Source organism: Rhinoraja longicauda, chromosome 6 (genome assembly GCF_053455715.1).
Source record: "Rhinoraja longicauda isolate Sanriku21f chromosome 6, sRhiLon1.1, whole genome shotgun sequence".
Taxonomy (NCBI): Eukaryota; Metazoa; Chordata; class Chondrichthyes; order Rajiformes; family Arhynchobatidae; genus Rhinoraja; species Rhinoraja longicauda.
Window position 1 is genome coordinate 54,625,318 of NC_135958.1, and position 17,162 is coordinate 54,642,479.

At 42.4% G+C, this 17,162-nt stretch overlaps 1 protein-coding gene across 6 annotated transcripts in view; it reads left to right on the forward strand.

Moving 5' to 3' along the window:
- The first annotated feature begins 1,977 nt into the window (after positions 1-1,977).
- Positions 1,978-17,162, forward strand: part of LOC144594467 (nuclear distribution protein nudE-like 1) — a 41,289-nt gene continuing 26,104 nt past the window's right edge. For 5 of the 6 annotated variants that reach the window (XM_078400979.1, XM_078400981.1, XM_078400976.1 and 2 more), the window contains exons 1-2: positions 1,978-2,120; positions 13,993-14,087. In XM_078400979.1, the coding sequence (XP_078257105.1) occupies positions 14,005-14,087 (83 nt within the window). In that variant the 5' untranslated portion in view covers positions 1,978-2,120; positions 13,993-14,004. The remainder of the gene's footprint in view (positions 2,121-13,992; positions 14,088-17,162) is intronic. The other variant, XM_078400977.1, reaches the window with a different exon arrangement.

Genomic DNA, 17,162 nt, shown 5'->3' on the forward strand with positions numbered 1-17,162 from the left:
CCTAGCAACTACAGACCCATTTCCAAACTGCCATTCCTGTCAAAAGTCCTTGAAAAGGCAATTCTAAACCAATTAGTGCCCTACCTGCACCAAAACACCATCCTAGAAAGTTTCCAGTCAGGTTTCAGAGCCCACCACAGCACAGAGTCTGCCTTGTTGAAGGTACACAACGACCTGCTTCTCGCCATCGACACTGGCGACTGTGCAATCCTGCTCCTTCTCGACCTCAGCGCAGCGTTCGATACAGTGGACCACACCATCCTTATTGACCGTCTCCGGTACGCGGTTGGCATTGATGGCACTGCCCTGAGCTGGTCCGCTTCGTACCTCAAAGATAGGAGTTTCGCCATCAACATAGGCAGTTATTCCTCCGCTCCAGCTAGCCTCTCCTGCGGAGTTCCACAAGGCTCCATCCTAGGCCCCATTCTCTTCTCTCTATACATGCTCCCCCTTGGCCAAATCATTCAAAGGCACGGCATTTCTTTCCACTGCTATGCCGATGACACTCAGCTTTACCTCCCCCTGAAACCCAACAACCAGTCAAATTTAAACAGCCTCTTACACTGCCTTGAGGACATAAAATGTTGGATGGCACAGAACTTCCTCCAATTAAATGAGAGCAAGTCTGAGGTCATCCTATTCGGCCCCCCCGACTCCATCAAGTCGATAACAGGCAGTCTTGGAAGTCTATCCTGCCTAGTCAAACCGAACCTCAGCATGATATTTGACTCTGCATTAAAATTTGATAAGCAAGTCAACGCTGTGGTAAAAGCCAGCTTCTTCGAACCATAGCTAAAATCAAACCTTTCCTCCAATTCGACGACACAGAAAAAATCATTCACGCTTTCATTTCCTCCCGCCTAGACTACTACAACTCCCTATACACTGGGATCAGCCAATCTTCCCTGTCCCGCCTGCAACTGGTCCAAAACGCCGCAGCGAGACTCCTGACGGGTACCCGTAAAAGGGACCACATCACCCCGATTCTGGCCTCTCTCCACTGGCTCCCTGTACGGTACAGAATCAACTTCAAGCTCGTCCTATTCACGTATAAAGCCCTAAATGGACATTCCCCCCCCTACATCAAAAATCTTCTAACCCACCTCTCTAACTCCAGGTCCCTCAGGTCGGCCGACTTGGGGCTACTCACTATCCCGCGGTCTAGGCATAACCTCAGGGGTGACCGCGCTTTTGCGGTTGCAGCTCCTAGACTGTGGAACAGCATCCCTCTCCCCATCAGAACTGCCCCCTCCATCGACTCCTTTAAGTCCCGGCTCAAAACCTATTTCTACTCCCTAGCGTTTGAGGCTCATTGAGGAAGCGCTGTGAACTGTTTGCGTGCTACTGTATGTTTCATTTAAAAAAAATAAAAATTAGTACCTAATCAGATGTACAGCACTTTGGTCAACGTGGGTTGTTTTTAAATGTGCTATACAAATAAAATTGACTTGACTTGACTTGACTTTTATTCTAAGGCTGTGCTCTCCGTCCTAGACTCTGCCACTAGTGGAAACATCCTCTCCACGTCCACTCTATCATAAGTCAGTGCCTTAATTTCAGTGACACTAAAATGCAAAACAGGATGTGATTTTAGTCTGGAGCTGCCTGCCTGAGGTCATTTGCAAAGATAGCCTGTCTGTGACAAATACTTATACAGTGTCCGCGGAGGCGCGCACGGATGGATGACGGTTTCAGTGTGGCCACGGGAGCGCGCACGGAGAGATGGGACTGTCAGTGGCCGCGGGAGCGCGCACGGAGAGATGGAGGTGTCAGTGGCCACGGGAGCGCGCTCTGAGATGGAGGTGTCAGTGGCCACGGGAGCGCGCACGGAGGGATGGGGATGTCAATGGCCGCGGGGGCGCGCACGATGGTGTCAATGGCCGCGGGGGCGCGCACTGGGCAGTGACGGAGGTTGGGCGGGGGCGCGCACTGGGCAGTGACGGAGGTTGGGCGGGGGCGCGCACTGGGCAGTGACGGAGGTTGGGCGGGGGCGCGCACGGGCGGAAGTGGCGCGCTGACAGGAAGCCGGCGCCGAGCAGCGGTGGATGTGGAGACAGCGAACTAACGGCGGCGACAGAGATAGAGACAGCGGAGCGGGGCTTCGTGTCGGAGATGTGTAGGTAGGGAGTGGCGGCCCGGCCCGGCCCGGCCCGGAGACAGGCAGGGAATGAGCCGGGGTGGGTGTGAGTGTGGGGGGAGCGGGCACCTACCCCTTGCCAAGTCCGCTTCCCTCGGTCGGGGGTGACACCGCCGGCGTCGCCAGGCCCGTCATCCGGCCGGGCCTCTCCTCTCCTCTCCTCTCCACCCTCCCCGGGCTGGGCCGCCGACCGACGTTACTGTGCCCGGGAGACAAGTGGCGGAGGAGCCGCAGGCGGGTAAACTCCGGGCCGGGCCGAGCGCCGCCCCACTCGCTGCCCCATTGGACGCCGTACCTGCCACCCCCCCCCCCCCCTGCCCTGTCACGCCGCCTCATCACCCCCTCCCCATCTCTCCCCTGTCACCCCCATCCCACCCTGTCACCCCACCCCCCATCCTGTCACCCCACCCCCCATCCCATCCTGTCACCCCACCCCCCATCCCATCCTGTCACCCCACCCCCATCCCATCCTGTCACCCCACCCCCCATCCCACCTTGTCACCCCACCCCCATCCCACCCTGTCACCCCACCCACATCCCATCCTGTCACCCCATCCCCCATCACCCTGTCACCCCACCCCCAATCCCACCCTGTCACCCCACCCCCATACCACCCTGTCACCCCACCCCCATACCACCCTGTCCCCCATCTCACCCTGTCACCCCCTCCCCATCCCACCCTGTCACCCCCTGCCCCATCCCACCCTGTCACCCCCTGCCCCATCCCACCCTGTCACCCCCTCCCCCATCCTATCACCCCTCCCCCATCCCACCCTGTCACCCCATCACCCTCGCCCTGCCCTCACACTGTCATACCTTCCTCACACTCATATCCCTTTCCCGTGCTCTTTATCATTTCCTCAGTATCATAGCCCCACTCCACACACTCATATCCCCTTCCCGGACTCTCATATCCCTTCCTCACTGTCATATCACCAGCCTGCACTCTCATATCCCCTTCCACATGCTCTGTATCCCTAAGTTATTGCCATAGCCCCACCCCACACTCTCATATCCCCTCTCTGGTCTCTCATATACCTTTCTCATGTTATATAACCACCCTACACACTTTCATGTCCCCTCCCTGGTCTCCCATATCCCTTCCTTCCTGTCATATAAACCACCCTACACACTTGTATTCCCTCCCCAGTCTCATATTTCTTCCTCACTGTTGTATCACCATCTGACACACTCTTATCCCTTCCTCATGCTCTGTGCCCCATCCTCACTGTTATATTCCCACCCAGACACTCGTATCCCTCATGTTCTCATATCCCTTCCCAGCGCTCTTTATTCCTTCCTCACAGTTATATCCCCAGCTCACACTTTCATATCCCTTTCTCTCACTCTGGCACCAGCTTCACTGCTCCCTGTTACATGGATGCATAGACAATAGGTGCAGGAGTAGGCCATTCGGCCCTTCGAGCCAGCACCCCCATTCAATGTGATCATGGCTGATCATCCACAATCAGTACCCCGTTCCTACCTTCTCCGCATATCCCTTGATTCCGCTAGCCCTAAGAGCTCTATCTAACTCTCTTTTGAATGCATCCAGTGAATCGGCCTCCACTGCCTTCTGAGGCAGAGAATTCCACAAATTCACAACTCTCTGGGTGATTCCACAATTCACAACTTCTGTAGATTGGAATTTGAAGAAGGGTCCCGACCTAAAATGTTGTCCGTCCACACCCGCTGCTTGACCCATTGAATTACTCCAGCACTTTGAGTTTTACTCTTGATGCACAAATGAAATTCTGATTAAGAATTATAAGGTACAGACTGAGTTCCAGTTTGACTAGGATGCCAACCATATACATAATTTGTTCATATCTGAATACAAACTAACTTTCTTGCCAGACATCAATGATAATATTAATTTGATATGAAGGTGTAAACACTCATCCATCCGTACAGGCTTATTTCTGTCTCAGCCACTCATATTTGGTCTATTTACAGTTAGGCTATCCCCTTTCTCCAACGTCTCAGCTTGTGATATGATGGTAGAGCATGAAATGTGAGAATAACATTTTACAAATGTGTCGGGTTATTGCAGACTTATGCGTGTGAGAACTTTTATTTATGTGCTCTTTCAATTGATAACTATGGGGCAGTGGCAGAGGTTGGTCAGGATGGGGGTCTCGGTTTATTGGTGGCCTAAACCAACCAATTTGGATTGTAAGAAATTTCAATTTCCGTTGAAATAATTTGGTGACAATATTCCATGTCAATATTTAATAGTACACTTGCATTTCAATTTACCACAAACATTAAGGATGTAAACATGGGGAGACTAGTCAGCATTCAGATTCAAAATTACCTTTTACTTTTCAAAATGATATGACAATTACACTACTTGTTACTGAATGATATGGGACATGAATGACTAGACTAGGCTTGTACTCGCTGGAATTTGGAAGACTGAGGGGGGATCTTATAGAAACATATAAAATTCTTAAGGGGTTGGAGAGGCTAGATGCGGGAAGATTGTTCCCGATGTTGGGGGAGTCCAGAACCAGGGGTCACAGCTTAAGGATAAGGGGGAAGTCTTTTAGGACCGAGATGAGAAAACATTTCTTCACACAGAGAGTGGTGAGTCTGTGGAATTCTCTGCCACAGAAGGTAGTTGAGGCCAGTTCATTGGCTATATTTAAGAGGGAGTTAGATGTGGCCCTTTTTGCTAAAGGGATCAGGGGGTATGGAGAGAAGGCAGGTACAGGTTACTGAGCTGGATGATCAGCCATGATCATATTGAATGGCGGTGCAGGCTCGAAGGGCCAAATAGCCTACTCCTGCACCTATTTTCTATGTTTTCTATGTTTCTATTAAATGTGTCCACCAGTAATCAACATTTTTACACAACAATTCATATTGTCTTTGTGTCCCGGTTCAGTTATATTTGAAAAATATTCGCTTTTACCAATAGTTGCCTTTTGAGTTTGTTGAGCAACTTGTCCTGTTACACATAACTTATAATTTTACTACATTTTTGGTTTCATCAATGTGATTTAAATACTGTATTTGATAGTGATTATTGTGAATTATTTAGATAGGTGGGTGCAAATGATACCATTTTGAGTCTATTACAAATTGAAGAAATGTTTGAGTAAAAATGGGAAGTGATAAAAATTGTTTATTTTAGGCTAATGATCTTGTTTTTGGTAAGTTTACAAGGCATTTTCAAAGTTCATAGTTGAGTTGTGTCGCAGGAGATTGGTGAATTCTAATTTACATTTGGCTTAATTGAACAAGATGACGAAACAGCCAATGGTTTCCCCTCAAGTTATCTTTGTTTCATAAGAATTCTGATTATTATTGGAAAGGTAAATGGAATAAATATAATGGAAGCTACACTCAACTTGTGACAGCCCATTTCAATTTTAATTGGAATGTTGTCTTGGAAACTGTACTTAGTGTGGTTTTGTAAACATACCTTTGTCTAAATGCAGTAAAACTGGACCGCATTGAGATGTTTGGCACAGTTAGTTTTGATATTCCGCGTGATGCTATCTATATCTTGTATTTAATATGGTATTCAATGGAGCTTTGTGTGAAAGGAGCTAAGTAACTGGCTTTTAAGAGTATGAATGCCCAGTTTTTCAACTTACTGGTAGGTAATGTTAGAATGTCTAATTCGATATAGCCAGTGGACCTCTTTAAGTCTCTTTGGTAAGGTTCCACTATATGTCCAGTTAAGATCTGCAAAATTCACCTAATTGTGTATGTTCCTTACACACTCTTTTATATGTACAGTTTAAGATTGGGAGTTAAGAGGAGGCTTCAAGTTACCCCTTTAGTGTTGTGTGTGATTTTCTTAATGAATTTTAATTTTTTAATGTTTATTGCTTTTTTTATCGTGCTAACTTTGATCATTCTTGCATATCTCAAAATCCATGAAGTTCACAGCAAAGAATGGTACTATTAGATCCATTTAGTCTATTCTGGCTCTGATTGAGTCAATACAGGGCCAGTGAGCTTACTTGGCCTCTGTGGGGAGTAGCCTCTCCATCCCCACCTGCCTCTTCCCATACCCCGCCAATACTTTTCTTTCATGTACCACCATCTAAAAGATTCATAGGATTAAATGGGCAAAATAAGTCACATGTTTTATAATATGCCATCATACCTATATTTCTTGTTGAGTAGCAAGAACATTTCCATTTCTCATGGTTGATATTGTTCTCAAATCTTGGTTCATTCTGAATTTGACTGATTTTGACATTGAGTTCTGGTAAATCCAAAGTCAGTGTGTATCAATAGGAAAAGCATCACAGTGATTGTACTCATACCTCACACTAACAAAGATGATTGTGGTTTATGGAGGTCAATTGCTCCACCACTAGGTTCTCATACAGGAATTCCTCTGGCCGGTCTTCTTTGGCCCAGCCATCTTCAGCTGCTTCACCAATGTTATTTCCATCCTAAGATTGGAAACAGGAAAATCTGCTGATGATGCCATGTTATTCAATCCATTTGTAACCCAGCAACATGTGAAGTAGTCCATAACTGCACACAGTGAGATCTAGGTGACAGTCAGCCATGTGCTCCTTTCACACAAAGCTCCATTGAATACCATATTAAATACAAGATATAGATAGCATCACGCGGAATGTGACAAGTTGCATTTGCACCACAAAAGCACCAGAGATTAACCATTTCTAGCAATAGTGAGTCTAACCATTCCCTTCAACCATACCATTGAAATTCAGTGGCATTACCATCATCAACATGACATTCAACTAGAAAAAGCTACATTCAGATGGTAGCTACAAGAACAGGCTACCGACTGGATATCTTGCAGCAAGTGATTTTTGTCCAGATACCCCAAAGCCTTTTCCCTAAGAACAGGGCACGAGGTAGGAGAATGATGGAATATTCTTCACAAGCCCAGATGAACACAGCTTCAACAATTTTAAGTTCTACACTATATGGGACAAAGCAGCATCTGGAATTCTGCCCCATCTATCATCCTAAACAGTCACCCTCATTAGAGCCACAGAGTGAATGAATGTGTGCTATGATGGAAATGCATTGATCACTAAATATACTCCAATGGAAATTCCCAAACCTGGGACTTCTCCACAAAGGAGGACAACCGCAATAATGGAGTATTGTGTGTGGTTCTGGTTGCTGTATTACAGGAAGTGTATGGAGACTTTGGAGAGGGTGCAGAAGAGTTTCACCAGGATGTTGCTTGATTGGAGAGTATTCGCTGTAAGGAGATTCCAGACAAACTTGGATTATTTTCTCTGGAACTTCAGAAGCCGGTTTCTTTGCTATACACCTTAACCTGATAACCTGATAGGAGTAGATAAAATTTTGAGTGACATAGAGAGGGTAGATAGAGAGTCTTTTCCCCAGGATGTAAATAATATTAGGGGGCTGAGTTTGAAGTTGACGGGGAAAGTTGGAAGGAGATCTGTGAGTCTACCCTCCACATAGATATCGATAAGTGCCTGGAGCACTGCAGAAGCAGATATGACAGCAAGGTTTGAGAGGCATTTAACGATGAACCGGCAGGTAATGGAGTGATTCTTGAAATGTTTCATGTTTCATCTCTGGATCTAAGTCCTGGATCTCCCAACCCAGTAGCACTGCAGAGTCTGTTGGTGGTGGCTTGCCGCCACGCTCTGAAGAGCAATTCAGGAGATGCAGCAAATTCTGAGTTTAACCAGTGATTTCTAGATCCAATGAACACATGAAAGAGTCTAAAGTTTTAAACAGTGCCTGTACCCGGAAGGAACTCTTGTGAACAGCTTCAGCTGGCCAAGAGAGATGGTTTTATCCAAGCATTGAGCTTTCAATACTTTGTTAACTAACAAACAACGTTGACAATTGTAAAGGTTTTATCTTACATCTTTTCAATTATTCTTATTAGCTGAAATGATTACACTTGCAGCAATTAAATTGCATTTCAGCTGACAGATCGTTGAGTAATGTTTTATTGAGATAAGTGAGAATAGCTTGACATTAATTACCCTCCACTGCAGTGTCAAATTATCAATATCTACCACAGCTGCAAAGTAGAAGTGTGAAGCTTGCGGTTATGTACACGATCCGTTTACATTGAATAGAAAGCCTTGAACACAGGGTGATGCAGGATAATAGTTTTTAATACGTTGTACACTCCTGTGGCTGAATTAGAATTACATTTACAATGTTTGCTAATGGGCTAAATAAATTACTCAAAGTTGTCTCATAAATCCTTTCTTCAGTAAAGAATCTGAAGTTGCACAACCCCTTGGGGGAAGAAAGTTTCCCACATCTCCATCCTATGTGGCCAGCCCTATATTCTGAGTTCTTGACATCCATTTCTGGATCTGCTAGTTGTTGGAGTTATTCCAGTGGCACCAATCCTGTGCGGTCCATTCAGAATTTTGATATCATAGAAACATAGAAAATAGGTGCAGGAGTAGGCCATTCGGCCCTTCGAGCCTGCACCGCCATTCAATATGATCATGGCTGATCTTCCAGCTCAGTAACCTGTACCTGCCTTCTCTCCATACCCCCTGATCCCTTTAGCAAAAATATCAATGCAATTATCTTTTAAAATCTGCTTAATATTCATCTTGTCTCTCGCACTCCTAGCTTATCTTTGTAATACTAACATTTATGTCATGCCTATTGGTATTCAATTTAATAACATTTTAGTTCATGGCACATAACAACCTTCAAAACATCTTCTCATAACTGACTATAAATATATTTATAAATTCATTCTCTTAAAAAGATATATAATCTCTGTGGCAATGTTGTGGAGAGAATTATAGAATGAGACAGTTCAGAAAGGAACCATTTTGTACCCGTGTCATTTTTCTGGCAAGTTAATCCCTATTCACTTTCATTCCCCCTCAACCACATAAATATTTTCATTTGTTTAATAGCAAATCTGTTCCACTATCCTTTTCGGCATCTTAACTACCCAGTGATTCATCAAGAAGATTCTGTAGTCCAAATATCATAGAAATAACTAATTAAAGCTATTCATTATTGTTAGTTATAAAGGAATGATATGCTGCTTTGGACCCATCAATGGACAGGTTACATTTATGAACTAATATTATTTCAAAATTATATGAATTGAATACCCAGGTGTGAATTATAGTAAAATGTATTGTGCCTTATATGTTTTAACCTGTTAACATTTTGATAAAAAAATATACGCCTTAATTGGCTGCAGTGATTATACCATTTCAAATTAGTTGTAATTATATTAAAAATAAGCAAATCAGTGATGCATTATTGGATTCATTGCTGTTGGGAATTAACAATGTTGCCAGGCAGATAGCAACAGAACAGGCACTGGTACCAAATTTAAATCAAACTGATGAACACTGATTATTGTGATGATATGGGAGGTGAGGATAAGGCAACTTAGGTACAAAATGAGGATATTTGAGTTAACAATGTTAATATAGTGTTAGATGATAACCAAGATAAAGCATTGTCCTGCTTTGAAAATGAATGCTGTATACATTGCTTGGCAAAATGATGGTCCAATAAGAAAGATGAAGCATCACAGATTCCCCTTGACACTAACTCAGATGATCTAATGAGATCTAACAATGTGCATGCTCTTCCCATATATGGAGAAGTTACATCAATACCCAAAATCCAGGATGCCATACCACCTGACTTCCTCTAATTATTCCTATATCTCTGAGGAAAACACTCCCCCAAGCACTGGTCTACAAATAAATAAATTAATACAGTTATGAAATTTATGAGGCTTATAAGCATCAAATTCCATGTCTTTCTGAATGCAGTGTCTTTAAGTTACTTCACCCCTTATTAATTCAGTCTGAGGAATAAATAACATTGGAACATACACCGATCATCCAAAACATTATGACCACCTGCCTAATATGCTGTTGGTCCTCTGTGTGCTGCCAAAACAGCTCCGACCTGCCGAGGCATGGACTCTACGATACCTCTGAAGGTGTCCTGTGGTATCTGGCACCAAAACATTAGCAGCAGATCCTTCAAGTCCTGTAAGTTGCGAGGTGGAGCCGCTGTGGATCGGACTTGTCATTCCAGCACATCCCACAGATCGGATTGAGATCTGGAGAATTTGGAGGCCAGGGCAACACTGTGAACACTTCATCGTGTTCCTCAAACCATTCCCGAACAATGGGCAGTGTGGCAGGTCGCATTATCCTGCTGAAAGAGGCCAATGCCATCAGGGAATACCATTGCCATGAAGGGGTGTACCTGGTCTGCAACAATGTTTAGGCAGGTGACACGTGTCAAGTTGACGTCCACATGAATGGCCGGACCCAGGTTTTCCCAGCAGAACATTGCCCAGAGCATCACACTCCCTTCATCGGCTTGTCATCTTCTCACAGTCGGTTCAGACCAGACGGGATAACCTTCATTACCCTCGTGCATCGATGAGCCTTGGGCGCCCAACACCCTGTCGCTGGTTTGTGGTTTGTCCCTCCTCGGACCACTGTCGGTAAGTACTCACCACAGCTGATTGGGAGCACCCCACAAGCCTTGCCATTTCAGAGATGCTCTAACCCAGTCGTCTGGCCATAACAATTTGGCCCTTGCCAAATTCGCTCAGGTCTTTACTCCTGCCCATTTCTCACTCCAATGTTATTCACTCCACCTGTCAGTGGTCATAATGTTTTGGCTAAATATTGTTTTTAAATTGCATTAATGGGGCAGCACAGAGCCAGAGACCCAGGTTCGATCTTGACTATGGGTGTTGTCTGTGTGGAGTTTGTATATTCTCCCTGTGACCACGTGGGTTTTTTTCCTGGGTGCTCTGGTTTCCTCCCACTTTCCAAAGACGTGCAGATTTGTAGGTTAATTGGCTTCTGTAAAAATTTCCCTAGTGTGTCAGATAAAACGAGTGTACAGGCGATCATTGGTCGGCGTGGATTCAATGGGCTGAAGAACCAGTTTACACACTTTTTCTAAACTAAACTAATGTTCCAAAAGTTGTAAAGAGTGACGAAGATATTATGTTTTTGATACCGTAAACCGTTGAAAATGGTGTATGATGACCTAGGAGGCGAGGAAAAGGGAAATCTTATGACTGGAAGGAGAGAAGGGGAAGAAGAGGGAAAAGGGTCACCTGTGTTTAATGGATACCTAGGTTTTGACCTGTTGAATCTTTCCCATTTGGAACAAAGATAGTGCCACAGGAGACAGTGGGTGCATTAAATGTAGAGCTTGGATTTTATCTCAACCGAGATCTCTTGGTTGCGCAACGGTCTCTGCAACCATTAATGTCATCAACAAATGCATTAATAAAACAGAGTTGTGATGATAAGATCCACCAGTGTCTAGTTAACCACCAGTGTCAGCCCACCTGGAATGTCATTCAACAACTCTTGGTGTAGTTCTCCAATCAACTATGTTCAATTCTCAATACCAGTGCTGTTTTTGACACTTCCTCCAAGTGATCTTTGAATCGACAGCTGAAAAATTTACAGATGATAATCAGAAGTACATTTAGCCCATGTTTGTCTTTTTAAGGGTCTAAATTCATTGTTAAGGACTCCGTGAACTTCTTGCTGCGTTGACTGGGATATTTATGCCTTTGCTATGAAGGAATCATTAACAGGTCAATGTAAGAAAATAACTGCAGATGCTGGTACAAATCGAAGGTATTTATTTCACAACATGTTGGAGTAACTCAGCAGGTCAGGCAGCATCTCAGGAGAGAAGGAATGGGTGACGTTTTATATTTTATCTATCAGCTGTAGCACATCACTTCTCCATTTCACCAACTCACCCCCACAACAGTTGGTGAAATGGAGAAGTGATGTGCTACAGCTGGTAGATAAAATATAAAATGTCACCCATTCCTTCTCTCCTGAGATGCTGCCCGACCTGCTGAGTTACTCCAGCATTTTATGAAATGAACAGGTCAATATCACTTTTATCTGGTAGTTTTGATAATGTCTTGAAATCTTCTGAGTGAGTTTACCAAGCTATTTCAGGGGGCAATTATGAGCATTTCACAAGTAAATGGCTCGTGGTTGCAGTCATGTGAAATGAAAGATTCACAAGGACAACCTGACTTATTTTCTTGAGATAGAGAAGGAAGTGGACTACATGTGATTGGAGAGTTGAGGTTATGGGAGTTGAGTTCAGACTGTTCTTGAGAGCAGATGAGCTGTGTGATAGTTTGAACATCGCTCGTTTGATGTTCAGTGGTGGCACAATTAAGGGTGGTGTAAATAAGTTGGTTTTTGGCCTCCACAAGGTCAGTGAGTGTCAAGAATTGGTAGTTTATAATATGTTTGCGAGTATGAAACAAAATGTAAATAGTTTCTGTGGGCATGCTGCGGGCAGCAAAGTGGTGCAGTTAGTGGAGCAAGTGCATTACAGCTCTAACAACCGGTTAGAGCTCTAACAACCGGTTTTGACCTTCAGTACTTCCTGGTGTAGTTTGTTCTCCACAGTTTTTGGGTCAAATCTGGACGCTGTGGCTTCTTGCCATAGAAGGTTGATTGGCCACTAAATTGCCCCCAGTGGGGGATAAGATTTTGTGATAGGTAATGGGAATATGAGGAGAATTAAGTGGTTTGGAGACTAGTGTAAATAGGTGCTTGATGGTTGGCATGGACTTGGTATTGTAACTCTCTGTGACTGTCATTTACGTTTTTCCATGATGTACCCAAGAATGCAATTCTTGCCATTCAATCTAAATTTGATATTCATGAAGCAAATGATCAAATTTGCTTGATTATGCCCTTTACTATTGACCTGCTTGATGTTGTATAGTCTATGACGTCCTACATTTGTTTTTGTTTACTGTTCTTTCATTCAACTGCTATTAATGCTTTTTTTGTCTGGATGCACATCTAGTAAAAGTCTAGTTTTATTTACAACTACTCGCAACTGAGAATGAACAAGATTAAAAGGTTGGAGAAGTGATCTGCCTTGCACAGTTCACAGGACTAATTTTGCAGATGATTAAATATGATTGATGGGCATTGATAAATTCTTTATGGTTCTAAAACCAGTCGACTGTGATTCTAAGTATGCCGCCAACAGCTGGAAATGCGGTTTTGAATGTTCTGCATGCTGTTGTCTTAATGTAAATCGTTTGCCTCTTACGTTGATTAATCCACGATGCTATAAAACATATTGAAATGAGTTGGCAGAATGAAGTGATGTGTTTGAGCTTATTTTGGAACATGTGTGCAGCTAAGGTTTAAGTAATGGATGCTTTTGGACGATCAGCTGATTAATAGAGGACCATGTACATAGTAGTCTACCATTTATGTAGATATTTTCTCGAGAATCAAAACAACAATTTCAAAGTTCACAAATGCCCCAACCTGGAGACTGCGGTTAAAGCAAAAGATGAGAGTTGCAGAGTACAGAAGAATGTTGAAATAATTGACAAATAAATATCTGCATATGTGAATTTGGAGGGAAAATAAGGAGCTGACATACTCCTTGGAAAATAAGTTTGAAGTTGAGGAATCTGGGATTTCATATACATATACATGAGAGAGAGAGAGGTCCCATTTTATTCTCCCAATATTCCCACCACGTCCTTCTTGATGTCCAGGGCACTCACTCTTGCTTCTCTTCAGGACTTCAACTATTTTGTCATTATTTAGACATATAATATTAGTTCTGGAGCTGAATGACCATGGGAGAGCCTGAGGGCTATTTCGTCTTGTCCATGATAATTTTATTTCATGAAATTTATTATCTTGCTTTCGATCTTAGCAATTTTATGAGCTGTGTTGCCAGATTTAAAAAAATGTTTCACAATGCTGCCTGTTTTAAGCTAACAGCCATGCCATATGTGAAGATTTTTGTGATCTTAAACTTGCCTCAACATTTATTTTGCAACTGAAATTAGTAATGTTTTCTTGCTGTTTTAGGCCCATTTCATCATGGATGAAGAAAACCCAGAATTTGCAACCCCAGAAGAAAAAATTAAATATTGGAAAGACTTGGCCCTGAAATATAAGAAAAGGTTGGTATTAGTTGCTCATCTGAACATAAATGTCTGAATTGTTGAACATTGTCTGGCAGTCAAATTATTATTGTTTGTGGCTTGTAAACATCTTCCCAAATGCACAATGATATGATAAATTTTGGAGTTAGGTTTTTTTCTGAAGCTATTGAAACAATGATATATCTCCTAGTATTGGTCTTGTAATAAAATAGTATTTTGAAGATTGTCAGCATGCAAAATCTGTGGGATGAGAGAAATATGCGTCTGAATGTTTGCATTTACATTAAATATCCCATGGCTTTAGGAGAAGGAAATTTGCTAATTTTGTTTAGGATGTGATCTTTATGTTTGGGTGAAACTTTTTCTTTTGAATATGAGTACTGAGAAAATAATTGCCTTTGAAATACTATTAATTTAATTTAGTTTAAAGATACAGCATGGAAACAGGCCCTTCGGCACACTGGGTCCAAGCTCACCAGCAATCACCTGCACACTAGTTCTATCCTACACACTAGGGACAATTTACAGAAGCCAATTAACCTGTAAACCTGCACTTCTTTGGAATGTGGGAGGAAACCAGAGTACCTGGAGAAAACCCATGCAGTCACGGAGAATGGGAAAACTCAATACAGACAGCACCTGTAGTCAGGATTGAACCTGGGTCTCTGGTGCTGTAGAGCAGCAACTCTACGGCTGTGCCACTGCCGTATAAGTATTGATTAGTTTTGGATAAATAGGATGCCTAAAAATGTTTCTTGAATTCATATACATTCAAATTTACACACATATATTCAGGAAAATGTGGGTCATTAGTTTTGCGTTATTGGATGTAACGGAATCTGAGTACAGTTGAGGTGCAACTTTGAATGTTCTTCACATCTCCATATCCAGTGCAAGAAAAAGGTTAATAAAATTTCACAAAACGATGAACAATTTCCCTATCTGAAACTGTCAATTGTATTTGCACCATAATTTTTAAAATTTTAATTTTATGATTCCATGCAGTTTGAGTACAGACTGTGAGAGAATGAGATTGTTTAAATCTGGTTACATCGAGCAAAATGTGTTACTTTTTGCTTTGGGAGTGAAAACTGGACAGAGTTGAAAGGAGAGATTTGGAAAACTGGAACAGTTTCCATAATTTTGAATATTGCTTTTGTTAAAGGGCAAGTAGAGTGGCTATTTTGCACATGAGATAGAATAGTTATTTACTTTAATTGATTTGTGTTGAAGGTAGGTGAAGAGAGCGTCTTGAATATTGAGGTGCAGTCAGTATGTGAGTTGCAATGACATCTAAAGCTCAAAGATGAATTGTTTATCAGCTGCAGGTTTGGTGCATTGTGCCCCTTAATAAAGTTTTGCAAAAGCGTATTTAAACATTAGTCTAAAAAAAGCATGGCATTTCTAAATTCTGCTTCTGGAATGAAAAGAAAAATTAAATTTCTGAAAGACTGATTTTCCACCAGAAAAATAAATAAATATCGTTAATTAAGCCCCTTCAGGGGCTTGAACTGCAAGTCATGTTTCCCATGAGGCAAGGAAAGCAATTATTAAATTATTTGAACTTTGAGATGGAAGGGAGGCCTCTAACATGTGAGGAAGATGGAGTTAGATACTCTTTGCTTCAGGGAATACCAAGGTACTGAACCTACCATGTTCAACAATGAAATAGGATGTGAGGATAAGATAAGTATAAGAAAATAACTGGAGATGCTGGTACAAATCGAAGGTATTTATTCACAAAATGCTGGAGTAACTCAGCAGGTCAGGCAGCATCTCGGGAGAGAAGGAATGGGCGACGTTTCGGGTCGAGACCCTTCTTCAGTCTGAAGAAGGGTCTCGACCCGAAACGTCGCCCATTCCTTCTCTCCCGAGATGCTGCCTGACCTGCTGAGTTACTCCAGCACTTTGTGAATAAATAGGATGTGAGGATGTTCTCTACCTGGACAAAATGCTGTCCATGAAACATTTTGTATAAATTAACTATCAACATTATTAATTAATTATTTATTAAATGGGCCAGTTCCTTTTTAACAACCTTTTTACATCTATATAGTATACTTTTTAATGTTAAATCTACTTTCCCACCTTTTCCCAAAAATGCTGTTGCTTATCGATTTACCATTGTTATTGTAGATAAAACTGTCAAGAATCTGAACTAGGATTTTTCCAGAAACATTACTTTTCATTTAATTAATTGGTATAATTTTGTGTGAATGGATTTGATGTATCAGCTAAAGGACCTGGATTCCTTGGATTATCATTGAGGAAATATTTAAGATGGCGTTGTTATTTTTCAGTATATATTTTTTTATTTGTAAAATTTTCTGAAAGTTTCAATTAGCATGACTCAAAGTTTTGCATTTTAATTTTGTTTACACAGTTCCCTATAAATGAATCTCTTGTGACTTTATGATGCACTTGAATGAGCATGTGATAGATAGTACGGTTGTGCAATTGTTTATTTGTAAACTGCAAATTTTGCTAGCGTCACTATAACACTGTGGTGAGGACTGTCTGTTATCATGCTGTGAGCATAATTTTAATTGTAGTACCTGAGCTTCAGCTTAAAATTTTCTCCTTTTTCAGACAAATTTAACAAAAGTCATTCAATATCCTCCAATAAATGAAATGCTTTAAATGGGATTCCATCATAAATATACTTTTCAAGTGCTTATGTGTAACTAGCTTTTTGTGCATTTTAAACATAGTGAAATTTATTAACTGAAAAACATAATCAATTGTGGCACAAAAGACTGCAAATGCTGGAAGCTTGAGCAAAAACAGACTGCTGGAAGAACTCAGCGGGTTAGGCATCATCTGTGAAATGTACAGACAGTGTTTTCGTGTTGGGACCCTTCTTCAGACTGCTGTAATAGAGGGGAGAAAGCTGCTGAAGAGAGGGAGGCGTGGGGCAAAGACTGGCAAGTGATAGGTGGGTGCAGATGAGGAGGAGTGATTGTTGTATGGGTGGAGCTAGTAACAAAGGCTGGTGGTGAAATGAAAACAAGGATGCTAGATAAGAAAGGCAGCCGAATGAAATGTGAAGCCGTGGGAGGGGAAAGTGTGGGAATTAAAGGGGAAGTATGGTTC